At 46.0% G+C, this 25,345-nt stretch overlaps 1 protein-coding gene across 4 annotated transcripts in view; it reads right to left on the bottom strand.

The window, feature by feature from the left end:
* Positions 1–25,345, bottom strand: part of ankfn1a (ankyrin repeat and fibronectin type III domain containing 1a) — a 92,303-nt gene that overhangs the window by 63,468 nt on the left and 3,490 nt on the right. For all 4 annotated transcript variants that reach the window (XM_085761749.1, XM_085761747.1, XM_085761750.1 and 1 more), the window contains exons 2-5: positions 22,550–22,677; positions 21,573–21,833; positions 16,447–16,652; positions 8,435–8,724 (exon numbers count right to left, since the gene is read on the bottom strand). In XM_085761749.1, the coding sequence (XP_085617875.1) occupies positions 8,435–8,724; positions 16,447–16,652; positions 21,573–21,833; positions 22,550–22,665 (873 nt within the window). In that variant the 5' untranslated portion in view covers positions 22,666–22,677. The remainder of the gene's footprint in view (positions 1–8,434; positions 8,725–16,446; positions 16,653–21,572; positions 21,834–22,549; positions 22,678–25,345) is intronic.

A 25,345-nucleotide genomic window follows, 5' to 3' on the forward strand; every position in this document is an offset into this window, starting at 1 on the left:
GCTGTCGGGTTAATTAGTTAAACCAACGGCAGCATTCATGAGGAGGGACAACGAGGAGTTTCTCCATCGGCAGAACGAAAAACTCAACGAAAATAAAAAAGTCTGATATTAATGTGGATGAATCTACGTTACCACTTGTTAATGGTCCATTTTAGATAAATCTATGGTTTTGTCTCTATGGTTATTTTGTTATTATTAGTGGTGGTGGAAATGCTGGGCGAGCCGACCAGCGTTTCTTTACTTTCGGTTTCGTGGCGAGTCATGAGAATAACGCCGCCGTATGAATCTCCGTTTATGGTGGGAACTACGACGGTATGTGATCGTCTTCCAACCTCTGACTTTAATTCTTGATGAATGAAAACATGAGTCTGTCTTGCACCGGTCAAAGAATTTCACGGTGTGGAGGCTCATGGGAAATGTAGTAGGAAACACTTCGCTTTCCAAAACTCCTTGTTGTCCCTTTAAATCTCTTTACTTGATAAACAACAAAAAAAGCAATAGGCCTACATTTCTAAGTCATTATGAAAAGTTTTTCCCCGAAACCTCTGACTAGCTTTTTATTTATAACGGCCTTGTCCTTTTTTTTTTTTTTTTTTTTTAACTTTTTTCTATGTATCTTATTTTATTCCTCATCCCTATTTTATCCATTTTTAAAAAAAATTTATTTACTCACTTACTGTAGAAATATCCCAGAAATATCAATATCAATTGCAACGACCTGGTGGAGAAAAATGTGAATCTTTTACCTTTATGAAAAACATGAAATTACTATGAAATTAACTGTTATTATTAACTGTTATGACCACGTAATTAAATTAAAGGGTTACCAATTTAAACTACACGTTACAGGTTAATTAATACATTTATTTATCAGTAATAACTGACTTCTTGGTTTCCTTTTTTGTTTTGCTTTGTAGTTTTTTTTTATAAGCTACAGTTTTGTGTTGTATCTGTAAATCTTTAAACTGTTGAACTGTTTCTTTCAATGGATCATCGTCGTGTGGTTTCAGTTTGTCTTTTCACGTTGTTTTAACTCTGTATGTTTTTACTAAATGTGTAATTGTATGAGCTGGACCCGGGAAGAAGAGACTTTGCTGTATAATGAACTAATGTCTAATGGGAATCTGAATAAATAAACTCACCATGTTGTTTAATCCTGATTCTGATTTGATTAGTTTGACTCGTTCGGGTTTTTTAAGAACTTTTTTTTATTTCAATTATTAAAAGTTGATGAAGCAGAACTGAGAGACTTTTATTGTGGAGGATTTTTCTTCCCGTGCAGCGCGCTCACACACACACACACACACACACACACACACACACACACACACACACACACACACCCTGCATGGCCTCTATGTGTGCAACATGTTGCTGTGCTCCACAGAACAGAACAAACTCTGATCGGATCAATCACTGCATCACTGCATCAGGTTTCTGCTCCAGGAGACGATAAAGGGAGAGTTCACCCAAAACTGATTCATTCTGACAGAGAAGAAGGAGAAGAGGAGGAAGATGAGGAAGAGGGAGAAGAATGAGAGGAGGAAGATGAGGAAGAAGGAGAATAAGGAGAGGAGGAAGATGAGGAAGAAGGAGAAGAATGAAAGGAGGAAGATGAGGAAGAAGGAGAATAAGGAGAGGAGGAAGATGAGGAAGAAGGAGAATAAGGAGAGGAGGAAGATGAGGAAGAAGGAGAATAAGGAGAGGAGGAAGATGAGGAAGAAGGAGAAGAATGAAAGGAGGAAGATGAGGAAGAAGGAGAAGAATGAAAGGAGGAAGATGAGGAAGAAGGAGAAGAATGAAAGGAGGAAGATGAGGAAGAAGGAGAATAAGGAGAAGAGGAAGATGAGGAAGAAGGAGAATAAGGAGAGGAGGAAGATGAGGAAGAAGGAGAATAAGGAGAGGAGGAAGATGAGGAAGAAGGAGAAGAATGAAAGGAGGAAGATGAGGAAGAAGGAGAATAAGGAGAAGAGGAAGATGAGGAAGAAGGAGAATAAGGAGAGGAGGAAGATGAGGAAGAAGGAGAAGAATGAAAGGAGGAAGATGAGGAAGAGGGAGAAGAATGAGAGGAGGAAGATGAGGAAGAAGGAGAATAAGGAGAGGAGGAAGATGAGGAAGAAGGAGAATAAGGAGAGGAGGAAGATGAGGAAGAAGGAGAATAAGGAGAGGAGGAAGATGAGGAAGAAGGAGAAGAATGAAAGGAGGAAGATGAGGAAGAAGGAGAAGAATGAGAGGAGGAAGATGAGGAAGAAGGAGAAGAATGAAAGGAGGAAGATGAGGAAGAAGGAGAATAAGGAGAAGAGGAAGATGAGGAAGAAGGAGAATAAGGAGAGGAGGAAGATGAGGAGAGGAGGAAGATGAGGAAGAAGGAGAATAAGGAGAGGAGGAAGATGAGGAGAGGAGGAAGATGAGGAAGAAGGAGAATAAGGAGAGGAGGAAGATGAGGAAGAAGGAGAATAAGGAGAGGAGGAAGATGAGGAAGAAGGAGAAGAATGAAAGGAGGAAGATGAGGAAGAAGGAGGATCCATGCATTCATGGCGACTACCGAAACCATGGAAACGTAAACATAAAATTCCACCGGAAGAACAAAACCGGCTTAGGTTTTTGACGTTTGGAAAAAGGTGGATAGCTTAATCAAAATGTCAATAAAAAAATGTTTTAAAAAACAAACCAAACCAAACCGTGACGCTGCTGTGAGTCACCACTTCCTGTCTGAGCTTCACAATAAAAGCATCAGGATGCAGAAACAATCACATTACTGAGCTCAATGGGACAGGAAACCAAATAAAAGCTGCAGTGTTGTGGCATTGAACTGTCAGTGTGTGTGTGTGTGTGTGTGCGTGTGCGTGCGTGTGAGTGAGTGTGTGTGTGTGTGTGTGTGTGTGTGTTCACCAGTCTGTGAACTTTAGTTTCAGGTTCAAACCTGAATCAGAGCAGAAATCTATGGAGATGTAGTGACTCACTTTATCTACAGACACACACACACAGACACACACACACAGACACACACACACAGACACACACACACACACACACACACACACACACACACACACACAGACACACACACACACACACACACACACACACACACACGCTGAGTGTTTCTCAGAACTCGTCCTCTAGAGTTTCTTGATGATGAATCATAAGTTTCACAGTTTCACATCGACTCAATTTACTGTTGAATCTCCTCTGGCAATAAAACACTGTGTGTGTGTGTGTGTGTGTGTGCATGTGTGCGTGCGTGTGTGTGTGTGTGTGTGTGTGTGTGTGTGTGTGTGTGTGTGTGTGTGTGTGTGTGTGTCAGACTCAGGCTGATTAAATCACAGCTCAAACTTTTAAGATTAAAAAAAACTAAAGTGAATCATTTATTTACTGAACCTGAGGAGGAGAGGAGGAGGAGAAGGGGAGGAGGAGGAGGAGGAAGGGGAGGAGAGGAGAAGGAGAGGAGAGGAGAAGGAGAGGAGGAGGAGAAGGGGAGGAGGAGGAGAAGGAGAGAAGAAGGAGAGGAGGATGAGAGGAGAAGGAGAGGGAGAGGAGGAGGAGAGGAGAAGGAGAGGAGGAGGGGAGAAGGAGAGGGAGAGGAGAAGGAGAGGAGGAGGGGAGAAGGAGAGGACAAGGAGATGAGGAGGAGAGGAGGAGGAGGAGAGGAAAAGGATGAGAGGAGAAGGAGAGGAGGAGGAGAAGGAGAAGGGGAGGAGGAGGAGAAGGAGAGGAAGGGGAGGAGGAGAGAAGGAGAGGAGGAGGAGGAGAAGGAGAGGAGAAGGAGAGGAGGAGGAGAGAAGGAGAGGAGGAGGAGAAGAAGGAGAGGAGGAGGTAGGGGAGGAGAAGGAGAGGAAGGGGAGGAAAAGGATGAGAGGAGAAGGAGAGGAGGAGGAGGAGGAGGAGAGGAAGGGGAGGAGGAGAGAAGGAGAGGAGGAGGAGAAGAAGGAGAGGAGAAGGAGAGGAGGAGGAGAGAAGGAGAGGAGGAGGAGAAGAAGGAGAGGAGAAGGAGAGGAGGAGGAGAGAAGAAGGAGAGGAGGAGAGGAGGAGAGGAGGAGGAGAGGGAGAGGAGGAGGAGAGGAGAAGGAGAGGAGGAGAGGAGGAGGAGAGGGAGAGGAGGAGGAGGGGAGAAGGAGAGGAGGAGGAGGGGAGAAGGAGAGGAGGAGAGGAAAAGGAGAAGAGAAGGAGAGGAGGAGAGGAAGGGGAGGAGGAGGAGGGGAGAAGGAGAGGAGGAGAGGAAAAGGAGAAGAGAAGGAGAGGAGGAAGGGGAGGAGGAGAGGAAGGGGAGAAGGAGAGGAGGAGATAAGAAGGAGAGGAGGAGAAGGAGAAGGAGAAGGGGAGGAGGAGGAGAGAAGGAGGAGAAGGAGAGGGAGGGGAGGAGGAGGAGGAGAGAAGGAGAGGAGGAGAGGAAAAGGAGAAGGGGAGGAGGAGGAGAGAAGGAGGAGAAAGAGAGGAAGGGGAGGAGGGGACGAGGAGGAGGAGAGAAGGAGAGGAGGAGGAGGGGAGAAGGAGAGGAAAAGGAGAAGAGAAGGAGAGGAGGAAGGGGAGGAGGAGAGGAGGAGAGAAGGAGAGGAGGAGAGGAAAAGGAGAAGGGGAGGAGGAGGAGAGAAGGAGGAGAAAGAGAGGAAGGGGAGGAGGGGACGAAGAGGAGGAGAGAAGGAGAGGAGGAGGAGGGGAGAAGGAGAGGAAAAGGAGAAGAGAAGGAGAGGAGGAAGGGGAGAAGGAGAGGAGGAGAAGGAGAGGAAGGGGAGGAGGAGGAGAGGAGGAGGAGAGGAGGAGGAGAAGAAGAGGAGCTGAGCAACAGGTCCCTGAACGCAGCATGGTGCTGTTGTGTGTCCACCAGCTGTTGTGTCCTGCAGCTACACAACCACTACACACACACACACACACACACACACAGACACACACACACACACACACAGTTTTACAGCAGCAGAGTAAACACACACACACACGGAGGTTTTTCCATCGGCGCCGAGCGACGAGACGAAGACGAGCGAACGTCTCTGTTGCCTGGAAATCTATTATTTACTGAGACAACGGAGCAGAACGGGAGAGGACACCAGCTGCACACACACACACACACACACACACACACACACACACACACACACACACACACACACACACACCTGCACACAGACACACACACACAGACCCCGACAACACTTGAACACAACACGCTGCCTTCAGGAGCAACCACAACATCTGGACGTCTCTGTGCTTCTTTAAAACCCAACACACTGAGCCGCCACGGGGCTTTTAATTTGAAAATATCTACAGGAAGTCATGAAGCTTCACTGATGGTGAAACATCTGTATTTGGTTCCTCCATCTTGGTTGTAGTCCACTGTGACTGAGTTCCTCCATCTTGGTTGTAGTCCACGGTGACTGTGTGAAACATCTGTATTTAGTTCCTCCATCTTGGTTGTAGTCCACAGTGACTGTGTGAAACATCTGTATTTAGTTCCTCCATCTTGGTTGTAGTCCACTGTGACTGTGTGAAACATCTGTATTTAGCTCCACCATCTTGGTTGTAGTCCACTGTGACTGTGTGAAACATCTGTATTTAGTTCCTCCATCTTGGTTGTAGTCCACTGATGGTGAAACATCTGCATTTAGCTCCTCCATCTTGGTTGTAGTCCACTGTGACTGTGTGAAACATCTGTATTTAGTTCCTCCATCTTGGTTGTAGTCCACTGATGGTGAAACATCTGTATTTAGTTCCTCCATCTTGGATGTAGTCCACGGCGACTGTGTGAAACATCTGTATTTAGTTCCTCCATCTTGGTTGTAGTCCACTGTGACTGTATGAAACATCTGTATTTAGTTCCTCCATCTTGGTTGTAGTCCACTGTGACTGTATGAAACATCTGTATTTAGTTCCTCCATCTTGGTTGTAGTCCACGGTGGCTGAGTTCCTCCATCTTGGTTGTAGTCCACGGTGACTTAGTTCCTCCATCTTGGTTGTAGTCCACTGTGGCTGAGTTCCTCCATCTTGGTTGTAGTCCACGGTGACTGAGTTCCTCCATCTTGGTTGTAGTCCACGGTGACTGAGTTCCTCCATCTTGGTTGTAGTCCAATGTGACTGAGTTCCTCCATCTTGGTTGTAGTCTACGGTGACTGAGTTCCTCCAACTTGGTTGTAGTCCACGGTGACTGAGTTCCTCCATCTTGGTTGTAGTCCAATGTGACTCAGTTCCTCCATCTTGGTTGTAGTCTACGGTGACTGAGTTCCTCCATCTTGGTTGTAGTCCACGGTGACTGAGTTCCTCCATCTTGCTTGTAGTCCACGGTGACTGAGTTCCTCCATCTTGGTTGTAGTCCACTGTGGCTGAGTTCCTCCATCTTGGTTGTAGTCCACGGTGACTGTGATGACATGTCCTCACCACACGGGGGCAGCACAGCTCATTTAATCTGCAGCTCTTTCACAATAAAAGCAGCCACTGGAGAGGCTTTTATTGTGAAACACTGAGCTGTGTTCAAGGTCAGGAAGTGATCGACTCTTACACATGTTGTTAATCTTTGATCCATGAGAGTTATTGATCAGTTATTGACCAGTTATTGAACAGCTGATACAGGTGTAGGAGAAACATCTGATTGGACCAGATGTTGGTGTCGCCCCCTGTGGTGACGTGAGCTCATTACAGCCTCACATCTGGTCCTCCAATAAACATTCAATACAGAGTGATCGATCAGGAGGAGGAGAGGGAGAGGAGGAGAGGGAGAGGAAGAGGAGGAGAGGAAGAGGAGGAGAGGGAGAGGAAGAGGAGGAGAGGAAGAGGTGGAGAGGAGGAAAGGAAGAGAGGAGGAAGAGGAGGAGAGGAAAAGGAGGAGAGGGGGAGAAGGAGGAGAGGAAGAGATAAAAGGAGGAGAGGGAGAGGATGAGAGAAAAGGAGAGGGAGAGGAAGAGAGGAGAGGAGGAAAGGGAGAGAGGGAGAGGAGGAGAGGAAGAGGAGGAGGAGAGGTGGGGGAGAGAAAGAGAGGAGAGGAGGAGAGGAAAAGAGGAAGAGGAGGAGAGAGAGGAAGAGAGGAGAGGAGGAAAGGGAGAGAGGGAGAGGAGGAGAGGTGATGGAGAGGAGGAGAGGGAGAGGAAGAGGAGGAGGAGGAGAGGTGAGGGAGAGAAAGAGAGGAGAGGAGGAAAGGAAGAGAGGAAAGGAGGAAGAGGAGGAGAGAGAGAGGAAGAGGAGGAGAGGGAGAGGAGGAGAGGAGAGGGAGATGAAGAGGAGGAGAGGGAGAGGAGGAGGAGGAGGAGAAGAGGGAGAGGAGGAGAGGGAGAGGAGGAGAGGAAGAGGAGGAGGAGAGGGAGAGGAGGAGAAGGGTTCGTTGAAAACAAACGCACACGACCAGAGGAGGGTAGAACGGCGGAGCAGAGCCGTGAGCTGCTCAGAGCTACGCTACGGAGGCTCATTATGGGATTTCTTGGTTTCCCTCATCATCAAACTCATCAAATACACAATCCAACAACTCCACAACGCTCTGGTGGACAAGTTGTGAGCTGCACATTCACCACGCTATGAGATAATAACACAACGTTACCACACAGAGTTGTTTTAGAGGGAAATTCATGCAAAACCAGCTGATGCACGTTGCCTTCAGGGACAGTTTTTCATCAACAGTCTCTGTATTTACCTCTAAAACAATTTGACAACATGTTGGACCATCCCTTTAAAGAATCCATACACCGAGTCTGCAACCAAGGAAACGTCGCTTCCGGTCAGAGCCGTGGGGGAAAACAAACCGATCCCCCCACAGACATACGTGTGAAAACACAGCATTTTACTGTAAACCTTTCTCTAACGCTTGTCCGCTGTCATGTCTTAGTTTGAATCACTTGTATCTGCTGACAAAGAGCTAGATATTAAAAAACTAATCACGATCCGGGTCCATTGTTGTCCGTACATTTTAAAATTTTAAAATATTAAAAATTTAAAATATTGGGTCTTTCACAGTCAGTCACATCTCGCCTACACCGAGTCGGCAACCGAGGAAACGTCACTTCCGGTCAGAGCCGTTACACGGTTGGGTAAGATATAAAAGTTCAGGTTGTGGTTTGGTACAAAACCAAGGGAACGCCACCTAATCATCGTCAGAGCCGTGGGGGAAGACAAACACTTCCTCCATAGACAGACGGATGTGACTGACTGGGAAAGAGCCAATATTTTAAAATGTACGGACAACAATGGACCCGGATCGTGATGAGTTTTTTAATATCTAGCTCTTTGTCAGCAGATACAAGTGATTCAAACTAAGACATGACAGTGGACAAGCGTTAGACAAAGGTTTAAAATGCTGCGTTTCACACGTATGTCTATGGGGGAATCGGTTTGTTTTCCCCCACGGCTCTGACCGGAAGTGACGTTTCCTTGGTTACCGACTCGGTGTATTTGTTTAGATGCCTTTGCTCTCCGTCGGCCGTCAGGTGAGCTGCTGCTGCTGCTTCATCGGACTCACCTGGACGTTCCTCAGCTTCCTGCGTCCTCGCTCCAGTCGGCTCAGCAGCTTCAGGTGCTGCTCTGCTCCTCCTGCTCCTCCTGCTCCTCCTGCTCCTCCTCCCGCCGGCTGCAGCAGCCGGTCGTCAACAGAGACCGTCTTCCTCAAGGCCGCACGCTCGCTGCTGCTGCACGCCGCGGGGAGGCTCCTCCCTCCTGCTCCTCCTCCTCCTCCTGCTGCTGCTGCTGCTGCTGAGCGGCCCCTCGCCCCCGGAGAGGGATCAGGTGACCAGAAGTCTCGCTGCACCGAACCTGGACAAGAGAAACCAGAGATGCTCTGATGTCACCGGACACCACAGAGAGGAGAGACAGTCATGCAAATTTCATCACTTCATCATCAACTTCCTGTTTTTATTATCAACAATGACGACGCGTCAGTTTTTGTAGATATTCTTCAGATCAGAGTATAGATGGATGGATGGATGGATGGATGGATGGATACAGTGGCGCCGCCAGGATTCAATTTCAATGTACGCACAGAAACGGCAAATAGGCTGCAACAATTTTTTTTTCGGGGGGGGGGGGGGGGGGGGTCGCTGTGCCCATCATGCCACGTAGCAATGGGACTTGTCATAATATACTGCACAACTGAAAATATTGTTGCGACCCCGCAGTAATGTTGTTGTGATGTTTAAGTTGTGTGATTCCTGACTGACTGTGAATGTGTACGGGCAGGTAGGGTATGGTTGGATGAGAAGCTGAGGGGCCGGGGTGAGTGTGAGGAAGACAGTGTGTGTAGGTGAGTGAGGAGGAGCAGAGGAAAAAGTGAGAGAGCTGTCAGATAAGTTTGTGTTATGTTGTTGTAGTTACGTCGGGTCGGACGCTACAATATCAATAACAACATGTGCTTAACATAGACGTCGGACGCGAAATAGCCGCGGAGCGGAGCCAGTTTCCTTTCGGTGCCGTTAACCGACTGTGCCAGATGCGCCAGAGCGCGCACCTCTGTGCCAGGCTCGCGCTCTGCAGCGGTTTGTGTTGATTCATCTTAACAGAGCGCGTGAGAGATTAACACACACAGGCTACACACATACGGGTTACACATACCCACAGACACACAGCTGATGGGCCGAGGCTCCCCCAGTGGGGGCTCAACCTGGAATCGGCACTTATGAGTCCATAATCGCGGTGCAGACGAGTGAGTTTGGAGCTAGAGAGGAGAGACCTTCATTATCGCTGCTCTGCTGCGTGTTTGTGATCGTGGGTTTGGATCTCTCTTTTTTTTTTTTAAATGCCTGGAAAAGGCTCAACTGTCTTTTTGACATTTCTATACTGGACCGGGCGTAATCATCACATAGCGGTAGTGTAATAGGCGCCAGAAATCAAAAAGAGACAGATGACATGATGTAAACGACAATCACTGGCTTTTACGTTAGGCTTCCACTGATTGGTTTAACAATCAATGAACTCAGCACGTTTAGCCTGTTACAAACAACAAGCGTCTTTATCACACCCGCTCAAAATAAACAAAATTGCTTCTTTTTTTTTCCACCTATGAAAAAAATTGTACGCACAGTGCGTACAGGATTCCGGCTGGCGGCGCCACTGGATGGATAGATGGATAGACAGACAGACAGACAGACAGACAGACAGACAGACAGACAGACAGACAGACAGATTTAGACTTTACAAGGGAAATTGTTTTCACCATTGTGTACAAACGGCCTCGAGAAGTGCAAATTACATTCATTTACATACATTCCCACATTTCATACACCACAAATACATAGAGACATAGGAATGTACATTCCCCATGGTTATGTTCTTTTCATTGTCTTATTTAGTTCAGCTATGGCAGATGGTAAATGGTAAATGGTAAATGGACTTGCACTTATATAGCGCTTTTCTAGTCTCTTGGACCACTCAAAGCGCTTTACACTGTTGGTCACATTCACCCTTTCACACACATTCACACAGCGCTTGGCAGCGCAGAAATCTAACCATTCACACACATTCGTACACCCAATGGACACATCGGGGGGCAAGTGTGGGTTCAGTGTCTTGCCCAAGGACACTTCGACATGTTGGAGCCTGGAATCGAACCACCGACCTTCCGGTTAGTGGACAACCCGCTCTACCTCCTGAGCCACAGCCGCCCACACAGATGGGATGAAGCTTTTGTTGAATTTTATTTTCTTCCAGGCCAGCGTTCTGTACCGTTGGCCAGAGGGGAGGAGTGTGAAGTGTGGGTTGAGTGGGTGACTGGGGTCAAGTGCTATGGAGTGTGCTCTGCGTACTGTGGCCGTGAAGTTGAGGTCTGAGAGGTTGGTGGAGGAGGTCCCCACAATGTAGGTAGGAGGTCCCCACAATGTAGGTAGGAGGACCCCACAATGTAGGAAGTCCCCACAATGTAGGTAGGAGGACCCCACAATGTAGGAGGACCCCACAATGTAGGAGGTCCCACAATGTAGAAGGACCCACAATGTAGGATGTCCCCACAATATAGGAGGACCCCACAATGTAGGAGGACCCCACAATGTAGGAGGTCCCGTAAATATAAGAGGTCCCCACAATGTAGAAGGACCCACAATGTAGGATGTCCCCACAATATAGGAGGACCCCACAATGTAGGAGGACCCCACAATGTAGGAGGTCCCGTAAATATAGGAGGACCCCACAGTGTAGGCAGGAGGTCCCCACAATGTAGGAAGTCCCACAATGTAGAATGTCCCCACAATTTAGGAGGACCCCACAATGTAGGAAGTCCCCACAATGTAGGAGGACCCCACAATGTAGGGGGACCCCACAATGTAGAAGGACCCCACAATGTAGAAGGACCCCACAATGTAGAAGGACCCCACAATGTAGGAGGACCCCACAATGTAGGAGGTCCCGTAAATATAGGAGGACCCCACAGTGTAGGCAGGAGGTCCCCACAATGTAGGAAGTCCCACAATGTAGAATGTCCCCACAATTTAGGAGGACCCCACAATGTAGGAAGTCCCCACAATGTAGGAGGACCCCACAATGTAGGGGGACCCCACAATGTAGAAGGACCCCACAATGTAGGAGGACCCCACAATGTAGAAGGACCCCACAATATAGGTAGGAGGACCCCACAATGTAGGAAGTCCCGTAAATATAGGAGGTCCCCACAATATAGGAGGTCCCCACAATTTAGGAGGACCCCACCCACCCCACCGCACCCCCAGATAGATTCTCTGTGCTGCTGAGTCACCTGAACTCACCTGAATCGTGTCACAGGTGAGCAGGTCTCATGTTTCCATTCATACAGAGAGATGAGTCTGTGTGTGTGTGTGTGTGTGTGTGTGTGTGTGTGTGTGTGTGTGTGTGTGTATCAGGTGTCCGGCTGCAGACCAGCTGACCAGCATTAAAACTACATGAGGAGCCACAGGTGAGACTGAGCTCCTCCATCACTACATTAAAGGTCCAGTGTGTAAAACGCAGGTGAAACTGTGACAGCACAACGTTCAGATTCTACATCACAGCGTCACTCCTCCCGTCGGCAAAGTGACGGTGGCCTCCGAGGACAAAATAAAACTTGAGCGTTGATCCATTCACAAACTTTAAAAACTTGTCACTGCTCTCCACAGACTAACCACTAACTCTCTCTCTGCTGTTTCCTTCCTCCTTCAATCCAGTCCATTTTATTTACAAAGCACAATTTTAACTAAACACAGATGGAGCTATAGGTTGTCCAGGTGAGTCCAGTGAGGAGGTTTACAGCTGCATCTCAATACATCACAATATCATGGAAAAGTTTATTTATGTCAGGAATTTAATTCAAAAAGTGAAACTGAACTGAACTACTGGAAATGGTCTGTGTGTAAGCAGCCCCAGTGTGTGTGTGTGTGTGTGTTGAGGCTGCAGGTCCAGAGCAGCAGAGCAGCTGGAGTCATGGCTCCCTCTGCTGGACATGTCACACGTCTGTTGCTTCAACCAGCTGATTCACTTCAATTCACTTGATCAGTTTGTTTATTTGTCTGTTGTTCCTGTTTAAACCAGTGGTTCTAAAACTTTTTTACATCAAGGACCCTAGATTAACACAAATTAGACCACGGACCCCCATCGGACAACATTTTGAAGCAAACACCAGAAATAGGCTACACAAATATTTGTTCTGAGAAGCCTGTGAATATTCTCATTTGTCCAGGTCATCGTTATCCCCAAAGAAGTTTAAATTAAAAGCAACTGGACTTGGTTTGTTCTGATACTGAAGAACGTTACTTTTTTAGTCAATGTATGTTCAAATTAGGGCCAATGGCGTGACATTTTTTGAAATATTGTAAAGAAATATCTGGAAATAGTGGTACAATTTCTCCAAAAACGTTTTAACATTTATCGATAAAAGTGGTAAAATGTCTAAAAAAAAAACTAAAAAAAAATCTAGATAAAAGTGATAAATTTTCAAAAAAAAAAATAAAAAAATCTCAAAAAAATAAATCTAGATAAAAGTGATACATTTCTCAAAAAAAAATTCTGGATAAAAGTTGTACGATAAAATTTTTTTTTTTTTTTTTTTTTAATTAAATTTAAATTAAAAATTAAAAAAAAAGAAAAAAAACATTCATTTACTAGTTTAATCAGCTCCCATTCTACTTCTAATAAATAAATGTAGCTCCGCCCACAGACTGGTTATAGGCTCTGCCCCTTTCCTCGGCTCAGTCACAGTTCTAAACGGACCCAACAACACGACCGGACGTTTATTTTCAGGAGAACTCGATGAATGAAGCAGCTTAGAAAGGGCTCAAACAGGCGATCGTATGGACTTTGAGAGGTTTTGAACTTGTAGGAAACAGAAACAGACCCGGTCCAGGAGACAGAGTCTGGTTGAGACTCTGAGGCTTTTATTAGAGGGTTTAATAAATGTGACCCGATCCATCAAAATGAGTCACAGTGACCCAAATTTCAAAGTTGAGATTTTGGTATCAATGGAAAGATTAGAAAATAAGCTTTAAAATGATACCCTAGTCAAAGTCATACATTTGATCGTTTTCGAGATGTGGCCATTTGAATTACGATCTTCCACTCTCTTATTCTGTTCTAAAACCTGAGAAAATAGCAGTTAAAGTTTTTGCCAGTGACTCTGGCATCTGTTCCCTTGGAAAGCAGAGAATCTCACAATTCAGATGCTTTTTACAGCTCGTCTCTGTCATAAACGGTTCAGAAGTTGTCATGTTTTGTTGACATTTTGTAAAACATGTGCAAGCGTGTACGTTCGGTTTAGCATCGTGGCTACGTTCGGTTTAGCATCGTGGCTACGTTCGGTTTAGCATCGATGCTACACTCTGTTAGCGTCGATGCTACTCGGTTTAGCATCTGTTTCTGTATCCGTCCCTTCTCGTCATAGATGCAACATTCAATGACCGTCGGAAAGCGGAGAATCCCGCGATCCAGATGCAGTTTACAGCTCGTCTCTATCATGAACGGTTCAGAAGATATTTCATGTTTTGCACCGAAGCAACACTGATTTTCAGAGGGTTTAAGTTGCAAGTCAACTTTAATCATCATTTACGTTCCTTTTCTCAATTATCTGGACTGTGAAACTTTGGGAGATTGTTTTTGAATGTCATTGCTTTGAAATAAGTGTAAAACATTTTTTTTGATTTTCTATGGGTTTTCCACGTTATCAGCTGATTATCTAAAAATAGAACGTTGCGACATCCGACTCATTTTGATAGAACGGGTCACAAATAAACGCTGCAGCTTCATCTAAACTCTGTGGACCGAGCGTCTTTGAACGCATCGTCTGAGCGTAGACGGAGGTCAGAGGTCAAGGCGCTGGCGGAGGAGGCGGAGCTTCTCCTGCCGCACCGCCAGCGTCGTCATGGGAAACTGAGCCGGTGTTATGTCTGGTATTCAGATGGCTCTGATGATGAGCTCGCCGTTGCCTGGCAACCGCACGATGACAATCTACAAACGACTTGACGTTTCCTTTCTGCTGATGTTCAAATAAACCAGCAGCTGCCATGGTAACCAGCACGACGACAACAACAACGACAACAACATGAGAGAAAACAGTAGCTGTGTGTGTGTGTGTGTGTGTGTGTTGATAATTCCCAGTTGAACTCGTTCTCAGTGGTTCATGAACTCTGAGCTCAGACTCAGACTCCTTATCTCTGATCTCTGATCTGTTTACGTCTCTAAAACTTCACAGTTTCACTCCACAGACACAGAAGAGACTGAAGAAGAGTCTGGAGCTGCAAAACAATAATCGACTTTTCTGATAATCTAATAATCAGTTTGAGTCGTTTTTTAAAGAAAAAAAGTCAAAATTCTCTGATTCCAGCTTCTTCAATGTGAATATGTCTGGTTTCTTTGTTCCTTTATGACAATAAACTGAGTCTCTCTTTGGTTTGTGGACAAAACAAGACATTTGAGGACGTCGTCGATTAATGGTTTAAATAACGGATATGTTAATTGATAATAATAATAATAACGGTTAGTTGTAGTCATAGCAGAGTCACCAACACCTGATGGAGGCGACGTTCCCAATCTGCTGCTCAGGAAGCTCATTATCATTCTCCAGGAGGGTGGAGCCAACACAGGAAGCCAGCCAGCAAACAAACCCCAGAGTGAGTGTGTGTGTGTGTGTGTGTGTGTGTGTGAGAGAGCACGTCCACTGTTCCACACCAACAGAGCAAAAGATCCCGAGTCGACGTCATTTCTCTGGTCGTCAGTGGCTTGCTGCTCAGCGCGACGACAAAGGAGCGATACGAGCGACAGCGACAACAATAAAAGGTCCAGTGTGAATGCACCTTATGGAGATTACTGAGACTAAAACTGGGTTTAGAACTGTCCAACGCATTATTTAAAAAACTGGAAGGAGAGTGGGGAAGAAACGTGGTCCAGTGTGACCACAGAGTCCAGACCTGAACCCACCTAGAATCTCTGAAAAATGAATGCAACTCTAGACGGAAATAAATGTTGCAGAAGCTCATTGAAACGACGCCACAGTGGATGTGAGCTGTGATCAGAGCTAAAGACGCTGTTGGTCTGACTCGTCCTCCAGGTGAAGCTGCAGACGAGTCGACCAAACACGCTGGCCGCTCTGCGCTCAGCACCACGGATCAATAATAAGGACGTGTTTCAGAATAAAATCCAAGTTTAGGAAAGTGACAAAATGTCGTTTCCCATTTTCCGTTATAAACATGTTACACCCTGTCCTGACATACAGCGGCGCGACAGCGATGCGAGCGAGGAAAAGTGATTAGAGTGCGTTACTTTTCAATCAGCCTGTCCTGACGCTGCGAGCGACATCGCGCCGCCCATCGATGTCGCTCAACCCTGAAATTATCCCTTGCGTTGTCTTTATCTGGACGACATTTCGCAGCGGCGTCCCGCCCCTAAACACTTCTTATTGGTTGATTTCAAAGGAGGTTAAATCGAAAGCAACTGGACTTGGTTATTTGTCTAGGAAGACGTTTCACCTTCATCCAAGAGGCTTCATCAGTTCATGTAGCATCTGACCAGGCTGGGACTGGTCCTTGAACTGATGAAGCCTCTTGGATGAGAGGTGACATGTCTTCCTAGACAAATAACTAAGTCCAGTTGCTTTCCATTTAACCTCCTTTGAGATACTATGACCTGGACAAATGAGAATATGCACCGGCTTATTGGTTGATAAGTACACGCTGGCAAGGCAAGGCAAGGCAATTTTATTTGTATAGCCCGTTTTTACAAACAGTTTGTCTCAAAGGGCTTTAGATTAGATTAGATTAGATGAACTTTATTGTCCCTAAAAGAGGAAATTCGTCTTGAGCATTTCCATTTACATGGCATCGCTGCTTTCTGTTGACAAGCTACTTATCAGAGAGAGGAGAATATGAGAGGAAAAAACACTAATTTGATTGGTTTGGATTCTGAACCAATAGAATATACTCGCGACAAAATCGTCACGCTGCATATCAGGACACCCTCGCGCGAGTTTTTGTTGCCGCTTCGCTCGCTGTACGTCAGGACGAGGTGACAGATGTTTATAGAAGTTCCACCTCCAGCTGTGACTCCTCCTACCTGCTGAGGTCCAGTGCAGTCCTCCAGGACTGGCCGCCAGCCGCCGCCGCTTCCTGATGTTGACGCTGCCATGGTGATGGGGGGGGGCGGAGCCTCCCACCAGCGCCGCCGCCGCCGCCGCCACCGGCGTGGAGGAGAGGAGGGGGAGGAGGGGCGTGGCCAGAGCCGGGGAGAGGAAGGAGGAGGAGGAGTCCTTCTCTGACGACCTGCAGGGATGACATCATCATCATCATCACATCATCATCATCATCATCATCATCATCATCATCATCATCATCATCATCACAACGTCACTTTACAACCAGCCCGTCCTGTTACAGCGAGTCGAGGTCAAGGGGGCAGTTGTGGGTCTGAGAAGTGAAGCTGCAATCCCCTCTTCTTCCTCTGGGGGCTGGTGTCAGAAAGCAGCATTCTCCATAGACCCCCATGTTAAAATCACCCACTTTACATCCTCAATAAACATGTTAAAAGCCTGGTGTCAGAACGTTTTCTGGTCTCAATCGATAGTTTCTACCCCCACACACACTCTGAGGGGGGTTAACTCTACCGTTTGACCGTTATTAGGTTAAAACTCTGAGGGGTTTAACTCTACCGTTTGACCGTTATTAGGTTAAAACTCTGAGGGGTTTAACTCTACCGTTTGACCGTTATTAGGTTAAAACTCTGAGGGGTTTAACTCTACCGTTTGACCGTTATTAGGTTAAAACTCTGAGGGGGTTTAACTCTACCGTTTGACCGTTATTAGGTTAAAACTCTGAGGGGTTTAACTCTACCGTTTGACTGTTATTAGGTTAAAACTCTGGCCAATTAGGGCGCGGAAACGTTCAGTGACAGGTCCGAGCAGCTCCGTGGACAGCTGCTTTGAGGCCAGTGGGCGGGTTCTCGGCCGGCCAATCCAACATGGCGCTGTTCAGGCCGCCATGTTGGAGTCACAAAAACGACTCCCCCAAAACCAATGGGGGACGTCATGGATGCTACGTCCATTCTTTTTAACAGTCTATGGTCGAGGTAACCATGACGACCGCCGCCGCCGCCACCGCCGCCGCCGCCCCCGCGTCGCCCCGCGTGCCCCTGATACCTGGACTCTGAGACCCTGTAGCTGCGGCTTCGCCACGACGACCTGCTCTGACCTCGTCTCCTCCTCCGCAGGACGACGTCCAACAGCTGAGTCCAGCTCAGCATCACACACACACACACACAGTTCAACAACACAACAACACAACAGCAGCTTCCTAACCCTCCGTCCTGAGTCTGGAGCAGCAGACGGAGACTCTTAGAGACTCTCAGAGACTCTCAGCACGGAGTGGAGTGGAGTGGAGTGTTACCTTACCTCAGTATCTCAGACCATCGGCTCAAACTCTTTGTCTCCTGAAATTAAACCTCCGTCTCGTGCTGCGTTCGCTGGCCGTAGGAACCCGAGGCAGCGCGAGGCGTTCGCTGTCCCCGGTCAGAGTCTGTCAGACTGACTGACTGAACGAACGTCCTCTACTTACTGTAATACAACTGGTCTGTTGGGATCGTTCCCACGGTGATGTTGCCGTGGTAACCGCTGGATGTAAAAGGTTAAGTTTCAAATCCCTCTGCTTGGGTTTGTTTATTCGTTCCTCTTCATTTTACTGGATTATTATAATACGCTGCAGTTTGTTCCTCCAGAGGTCAAAGGTCAGGACCAAGAGCTCCAACAGACATAAAAACTATTATGAAGACAAGACGGTTGTGGAATGAGATCTTCTACATGGAAACGCTGCTGTCACATCTGGAATACACAGATCAAACTGGAGCAGATGTGTATGAAGCTCAGATATTACAAGCTCTGGTTTCACGACAGGAGTTCAGTCCTTTTTTATTCCTGACAGACACTTCGCAGACGTTTACTGTCGTTGATCAGCGATCTAGTGTCAGACTTTATCTACATTTTTCAGCCAGTGTGATGTATTATCCTACAAACTGCTCGATTCATCGGTTTTAAATCGTAATCTGCATTATTTAGTGAGGACGATGTGAACGTGAAATCATAAAATCGATTTTTTACTCTAACTAGGGTAACTAGAAAATTTCCTCTGGGGAAATTTTGATAGGACCACGGGGGCTACGGCCGGGGCCGCCATCTCTGTCAACATGGGAATCAAACCCACGATCTTCAGATCAAGACAGAGCTGATCAGACACATGATCATCTTTCACAGAGCTCTGATACTGAGGAGCTGGAACCACATGAAGCTACCTGTGTTGTTTATAAACATGTTAACGAGCTCCAGGTGGATTGTTTATGAACCTTAACGAGCTCTGGCCTGAGGCTCAGAGGTTACCACGGCAACTTGAGGTGGTTGCCAATGACGATAGGGGCCCCCCAGGCTGAGGCAGACAGAAACGTGGAGAAAAAGAGTGATTTTCTGCCTCTGCACTGGTCTCACATTTGGGCTTATTCTGACAAAACGGTAGCTCCTATCAGAACAAAACACAGACCATCATCGCTGTAAGGACTTCCTGAACGATTTGGTGTGATTTTGGTGTTTCTACAGTAAATATTTTGGAGACACTTGCGAGTTTAAAACAGGGGTCCGTTCTGCTTCTCTCAGAAAATCTTTGTATTGGAGTCAATGAGGAGCAGAGACAGACGTGGCCGCATTTAGAGGATGATAATTCAAATTCTGTAAGTCTCTCAGATAGATAGATAGATAGATAGATAGATAGATAGATAGATAGATAGATAGATAGATAGATAGATAGATAGATAGATAGATAGATAGATAGATAGATAGATAGATAGATAGACAGACAGACTTTATTATTAGACTCCAGGTCTAATTGTAATCGGAAATCGTTTTTTGAGAAAAGGAAATCTGAATTGTATTTTTGGGCAGAATTGAACAGCCCTACTACGACGTGTTCAACGACGTGAACCGCTTGTTCTGCCTCCCCGACGACCTCTGAACTCACAACAACAGACAGTGACTGGTTGGGGGGGAGACTTGCAGTGTGGTCAGTCACTCTGCCGACCAAGACACAGCAGGAACTCACAGCACAACGATGATCGTCTAATGATCTGACATAGGACTGATCTGGCATTAGGGCCTGATGAGAGTGCTGCTGGCTCCGCCCCCTCTGGTCCAGTCTGGCCTCCTCTGGTATCTGAGCTCCAGTCTGCTCTCTCAGCCATAATGACCACACTTCCTTATATTAGCAGCAGTAACTCCTCCTCCTCCTCCTCCTCCTCCTCCTCCTCCTCCTCCTCCTCCTTATCTCCCTCCCTGAAGGCCGAGGTCCTGGTGCCAGACGAATAGTTGAGGACAGAGGAACAATGTTTCTGCTCCGACCGCGGCCTCAACACTTCTTTCTTCTCTGTTTTAGGTGAAAACGGCTGCAGCTCAGCATCATTACTGACACATCTGGACACATCTGGACACATCTGGACACATCTGGAGCTGTTATCTCTGTTAGCTCTGTTATCTCTGACCGACTGCAGCTCAGTTTACTGGAACAAAGCAGCAGCAGCAACATGGACCCCACTCCTCCATTGTTTCCACATAACTATTAAAATCACATCAGTGACTCACTGACATGGTCCTTCATCACAACACACACATACACACACAAACACACACGCTGCTGCCTCACAACATCCTCAGTGGGGATTACTCCGTTGCTGAAAGTAGTCCCTAACGAACGAATGCTGTGTTTCTGAAACTGCAGCGAGCAGCTGTTTGAGGAAATTATTACACAAATAAACTCAACAATTAATCCAAATGTTATCAGAGTCTCAGTTCGTCCATGTTAAAAGCTGAAGCTGCAGTTTGTTGTAATAAACCTCCAACTGGTCCCGTCCCCCAGACGTAAAGGAGACGTGTTTGTTTGGTACAGCAGCCAGTGGAAGGAATAAAAACAAGGAACAACAGCTGGAGGGAAACTTTCATCTGAGAGTCGGTTCAGAGTCTGATCAGCATCAGGCTCATGCTTTAGTTTAGAAGAAGAAGGTTTATTTTAAAGAGGTAAATAAATGAAAGTGTAGACAAAGCCACAATAAACCTGAAACTTTGAAAACTGAATGATTTTACTGTATTAATGTATTTACATCATCTGGTTAAAACTGTGGCCTGATAACTGTTAATGTGTTAAACAGTTAATCAAGTGGAAGATGAAATGATCTCCAAAAGACATAAAGTTAAACATGAAACACTCTTTTTCAATATTTTTAATCAATATCAGTGTATTATTGTAGTTTTCTACAGTTTCAGAGTGAAAAGGGGAAACAAAGCAGCAGCAGCAAAAGAATGGGAATCCCCAGGAGACTGGAGCTCTCAGATCCCAGACCTTTGCTGAGGGACTTTTTCCTTTTCTGTCAGTTTGAAAATAATATATAAATACAGTTTAAAATGTAAAGAGAATGTGTCATCTGTAACTTTGTGTCTTGTGGAGATCATTTCATCTTCCACTTGATGAACTGTTCACATTAACAGAGAGTCTCTAATGTTTCCAGTTGAGGTGATGATGTAAATAATATATATGATGTTAAAGGCCCATGCTGTGCACTTTTCTCTGGGTTTATTTCCCTAACAAGATGTATCATTGGTTTTGAGTAGCTGTGATCTGCTTCATATGGTTTCTACTGCCCCTTTCTGTTGCCTCTTTCTGGAGCTCTAGCAGCCACAGGTCATTTGGCCAATCAGAAGAGAGAATGAGAACCTCTCCTCTGATTGGCTCACTGTTTTTGAGTGGCATGTGGTTGGGCCAATCACAGGCAAGTAACTGAAACCTAAGCTGCATTCATAAAAATTAAAAAAAAAAAAAACTGGTCACAGTGGGCGGAGTTACCTTGTGTGTGACATCACAGAAAGGAGGAAGTGCTATCTGCTCGTCTTAAAGAGACAGTTCCTACAAATGGGCGGTGTGCGTTTCTCCGCTTATGACCAGTTTGATGCATGGGGCAGTATATACGTCTATCTATATACATCTATATCATCTATATACGTGGCCCAGAGACCTCCCCAAGCACCAAAAAATAACCACAATCACATCTTTCATGCCATGGGGCCTTTAATATATACGTATATTGTCTAAAACGTAAAGTGAATGTGTCGTCTGTAACTTTATGTCTTTTAGAGATCATTTCCTCGGTGTGAGTGTTACCTGTCGGCCTCTCCGGGCTCGCTGTAGGTGGAGCGCCGGGAGTTGGAGGCCGGGGAGGAGGAGGAGGAGACGGGAGGAGGGGAGTTGGACGAGCGGTTGGACACGTGTGATGAAGAGGAGGTGGAGGAAGAGGAGGAGGAAGAGGAGGAGGAGGAGGTGTGGGCTGAGTCCTGAGCCCCCCGGGGCAGCAGCAGCGAGGACGGCATACACAGCCATGTCTCCAGGTCGGAGAACTTGGAGTAGCTCAGCATCTCCAGCACGCTGCAGAGACACACACACACACACACACACACACACATACAATCAATAGAAACATTTTATTTAAAACTCCTCCTCTGTGTCTCTAACCCTCCTCTCCTCTATGTGCATTTGTTTCCAACAACGAAGCCGGTGAGAAATCAATCCATGGAGCAGTGGATAAGGTTATTTATCATCTACCATGTTAATAATAATAATAATAATAATAATAATAATAAGTTTTATTTGTTGGCGCCTTTCAAAAACCCAAGGTCACCTTACATGTTACCATGTGTAGCCTATATCTGTGTAGTCTTATCTGTCATCAACAAGAGATTACGGAAAATCAGCGATTTTTCGCCTGAGCGATTAAACGCTCAATCGCTTGTTTGCATTGACTTAACATGTAAACTCGTCGCCAGCGAGAAAAACAAAAGGTCCGGTGTGAATGCAGCTTTACAAGGTTGATTTTCAGCCAAGAGACGCTAGGTGGAAGGCAGAGAGCCTCCATTCTCCCTGGAACAAGTTACAAGTCATTGGTTTAACCAGAACTAGGACACATGGAGCTAAGTTATACTACAGAGTTCAGTTCCTCTTTAAATGTGATCCATCTGAAAACTATGAGAGCTTCACACCAGGTCAGAGTGGTTTTATCCTGACGGTCACATGTGCTCACAACACTGACAGAAATATAATATTCCAAACGAAAGGAGCAGGTGAGTTCCTGTCCAGACTCTCACCTCTCCTCTCCCACTCCGGGGAGTTCATCTTTCTCGTCAGCGGTTTGGAAGACGCAGGAAGTCCTGGAGTCTCGCGGTGACAGCAAAACACAGGAGTTATCAGAATCCACAGACATCTTCAGCCATATCTGGGACGGAGACAGAGACAGAGACAGGTAAAGTGACAGACAGCTCACCTGCTCAGGTGTGTTACCCTCCACAGACTCTGTTCAATCACAGAGCAGGAAGAGAAACTACATTTAAATCATCCTGAGTTTGTTTGTCATCACCAACAGCTGCTAACGTACGTAGCTTCGCTAGCTGGTGACATTAGTTAGTAGTAGCCTGTAGGCTTATTAGTTAGCTGGTAAATTAGATTTGTATTAGGCTACACATTACATTGTAGGCTACAACATTAGGTTGTTCAGCTGGTTAATAACAGCTTTTAAGATAGACAGTAACTTACTGGTCAAAATAGCTGTTAAGTGTTAGCATACTGGTAACATTAACCTGATAGTTAGTTAGTTAGTTAGCTGGGGCCATTAGCCTACAACTTGTTTAACTGGTTGCAGCCTGGAAACAACTTGTTAGTTAGCCTAGTTAGTTGGTTGGTTGGTTGGTTGGTTGGTTAGCGGGGCCATTACAACTTGTTAATTGGTCGCAGGCTGGAAACAACTTGTTAGTTAGTCACTGATTGGTGATATTATTTGGTTAGTTAGTTGGTAACTAGCTAGAAACACTAACTGGTTAGATAGTTTGTGTTTAGCTGGTTAGACAAACTGGTAAAGTCAGAAGTTAGCTGGTTAGCTTGTTAACTAAATCACAATATTAGTTAGCCTACTATCTTATTATTTTATGAACTAGCTCACAAATTTTTTTTTAACAATTGTGGTATATTGATGTGTTTCACAGATCTAGTTCTCGTCAGGTTAGCAGCAGCAGGATAAGCTCGTTAGCTGGTAACTAGCTAGAAACACTGTCTGTTAGATAGTTGGTGTTTAGCTGGTTAGACAAACTGGTAAAGTCAGAAGTTAGTTGGTTAGCTTGTTAACTAAATCACAACATCAGTTAGATAGTTAACTATCTTATCAGTTTTTGAGCTACCTAGATCACAACATTTTTTTTAACCATCTTTCACAGAGCTATCTAGTTCTCCTCAGGTTAGCAGCAGCAGGCTAAGCTTGTTAGCTGGCAACTAGGCAACAATCCTATCGTCGTAGCAACCAGAGGCCTATAGACCAGAGAGGCATTTTTATGCAAATAAGAATGACTGATGCATCCTGGGTAATTTAGGGGCAGCACCCGGCATCCCTCCATTGAAAAGTTCAGCCTAACTGGCTTGACAAACTAACTAACAAAAAGTTGTCTATTAACAGGCTATTTACAGACAACACTTAGCCAAAACCTCCCCGGTGATTCCACCAAATACGTGTAGATGTCTGGGTCAGACATTTCTGGCCACTGTGTGGAGTCATTGATCACTGTGGGAGGCTAACTGAGAATACCGGTAGATTCATTAATTGTAATTTTTCAAGATAGCGTGAACGGTGGGTTTCAAAGAGGGTGTCAAAATAATTATGAGACATAGTGCTACAAAAGAAACAAAAAATAGACTCCTTTACAGATTGTAAACATCCGGGTGGGCGGGGCATAGCTGGAGGCAAAACATCTGCAACGCCGTAGCTTGTAAACGCTGGTTAGCATAACGGACTGTTTTTTCAAGAATGGATGAGGAAAAGTCATATTTTAGTGAATATGTCAGTACACCCACCCTCAGAGACCGTGAGTGTTATTTTAAAAAGTTGACTCCAGACCGCCATATGTACCATAAATTCTCAAATAAAAGCTAAGTCTCAAACAGACGCCGAGCCGGGTCTATCTCTATTTTCTGCTACAGTAGTTCTTGTAAATGTAGTAAGTTAAACCTCTGAAAGCCCATGATCGCCTGTTTGAGCAGTTTCTAAGCTGCTTCAGTCCTGCTACAGTTCTCAAAGATCCGACCTCGGTCAGATCCGCAGGTGTTGAAGCCTGGACCTGAAAGAAAGAAAAGAAAAGAAAAAAGAAGCCGGTGGTCCGCTGCGACCCGAGCTATTAAATGTCTTCAACCTGAACCCGGTACGTCGGGTCGTGTTGTTCGGTCCGGCCCGACTCTTTCCTTCTATTCTTACTCTTTTAAACAGAACCTATTATATATTTTCCATGATTGCTGAGCATAACATTTGTTCAAAATGAATTTAAAACCTGTCCCGTACACAGTAGACGCCTGTCTAAACAGATACTGGGTCAGTTGTTTTGCCTCCAGTGAACACAGTGACGTAGGCCGCGAAGGGGTCTATAAAACATTCAAATTGATTGTTAGTTAGTCTACGCTCCATCAAAACACAAAAAGCCACTGAGTGCAATTTAAAAATGCCGGGTGCTGCCCCTAAATTACCCAGGATGCATCAGTCATTCTCATTTGCATAAAAATGCCGCTCTGGTCTATGGTGTGGGAGGCGGAGCCGCCGGCTGTGACCGTGACCTGAGTGACGTCACGGTGATGACGAGTAATGACCGACAGCTGAGTGACGTCACAGCGAGAGAAGGACGGTGACTTCAGCCGGAGGAGCTTTAACTTTAACAGCAGGTGGAGACGTGGAGCAGAGAAGCCGCCACACGTGGCTCACACACACACACACACACACACACACACACACACAGTTCTCAGTCAGCTGTCCGTCACCTCCGGACTCATTAGCCCGTTACAGCTCGGTTCAGCTCAGCTCGGCTCGGCTCGGCTCGGTTTGGTTCGGTTCGGAGCTCCAGAGACTGTTCCTA

Source organism: Trachurus japonicus, chromosome 19 (assembly GCF_045865225.1).
Source record: "Trachurus japonicus isolate A0001 chromosome 19, Traja_1.0".
Taxonomy (NCBI): domain Eukaryota; kingdom Metazoa; phylum Chordata; class Actinopteri; order Carangiformes; family Carangidae; genus Trachurus; species Trachurus japonicus.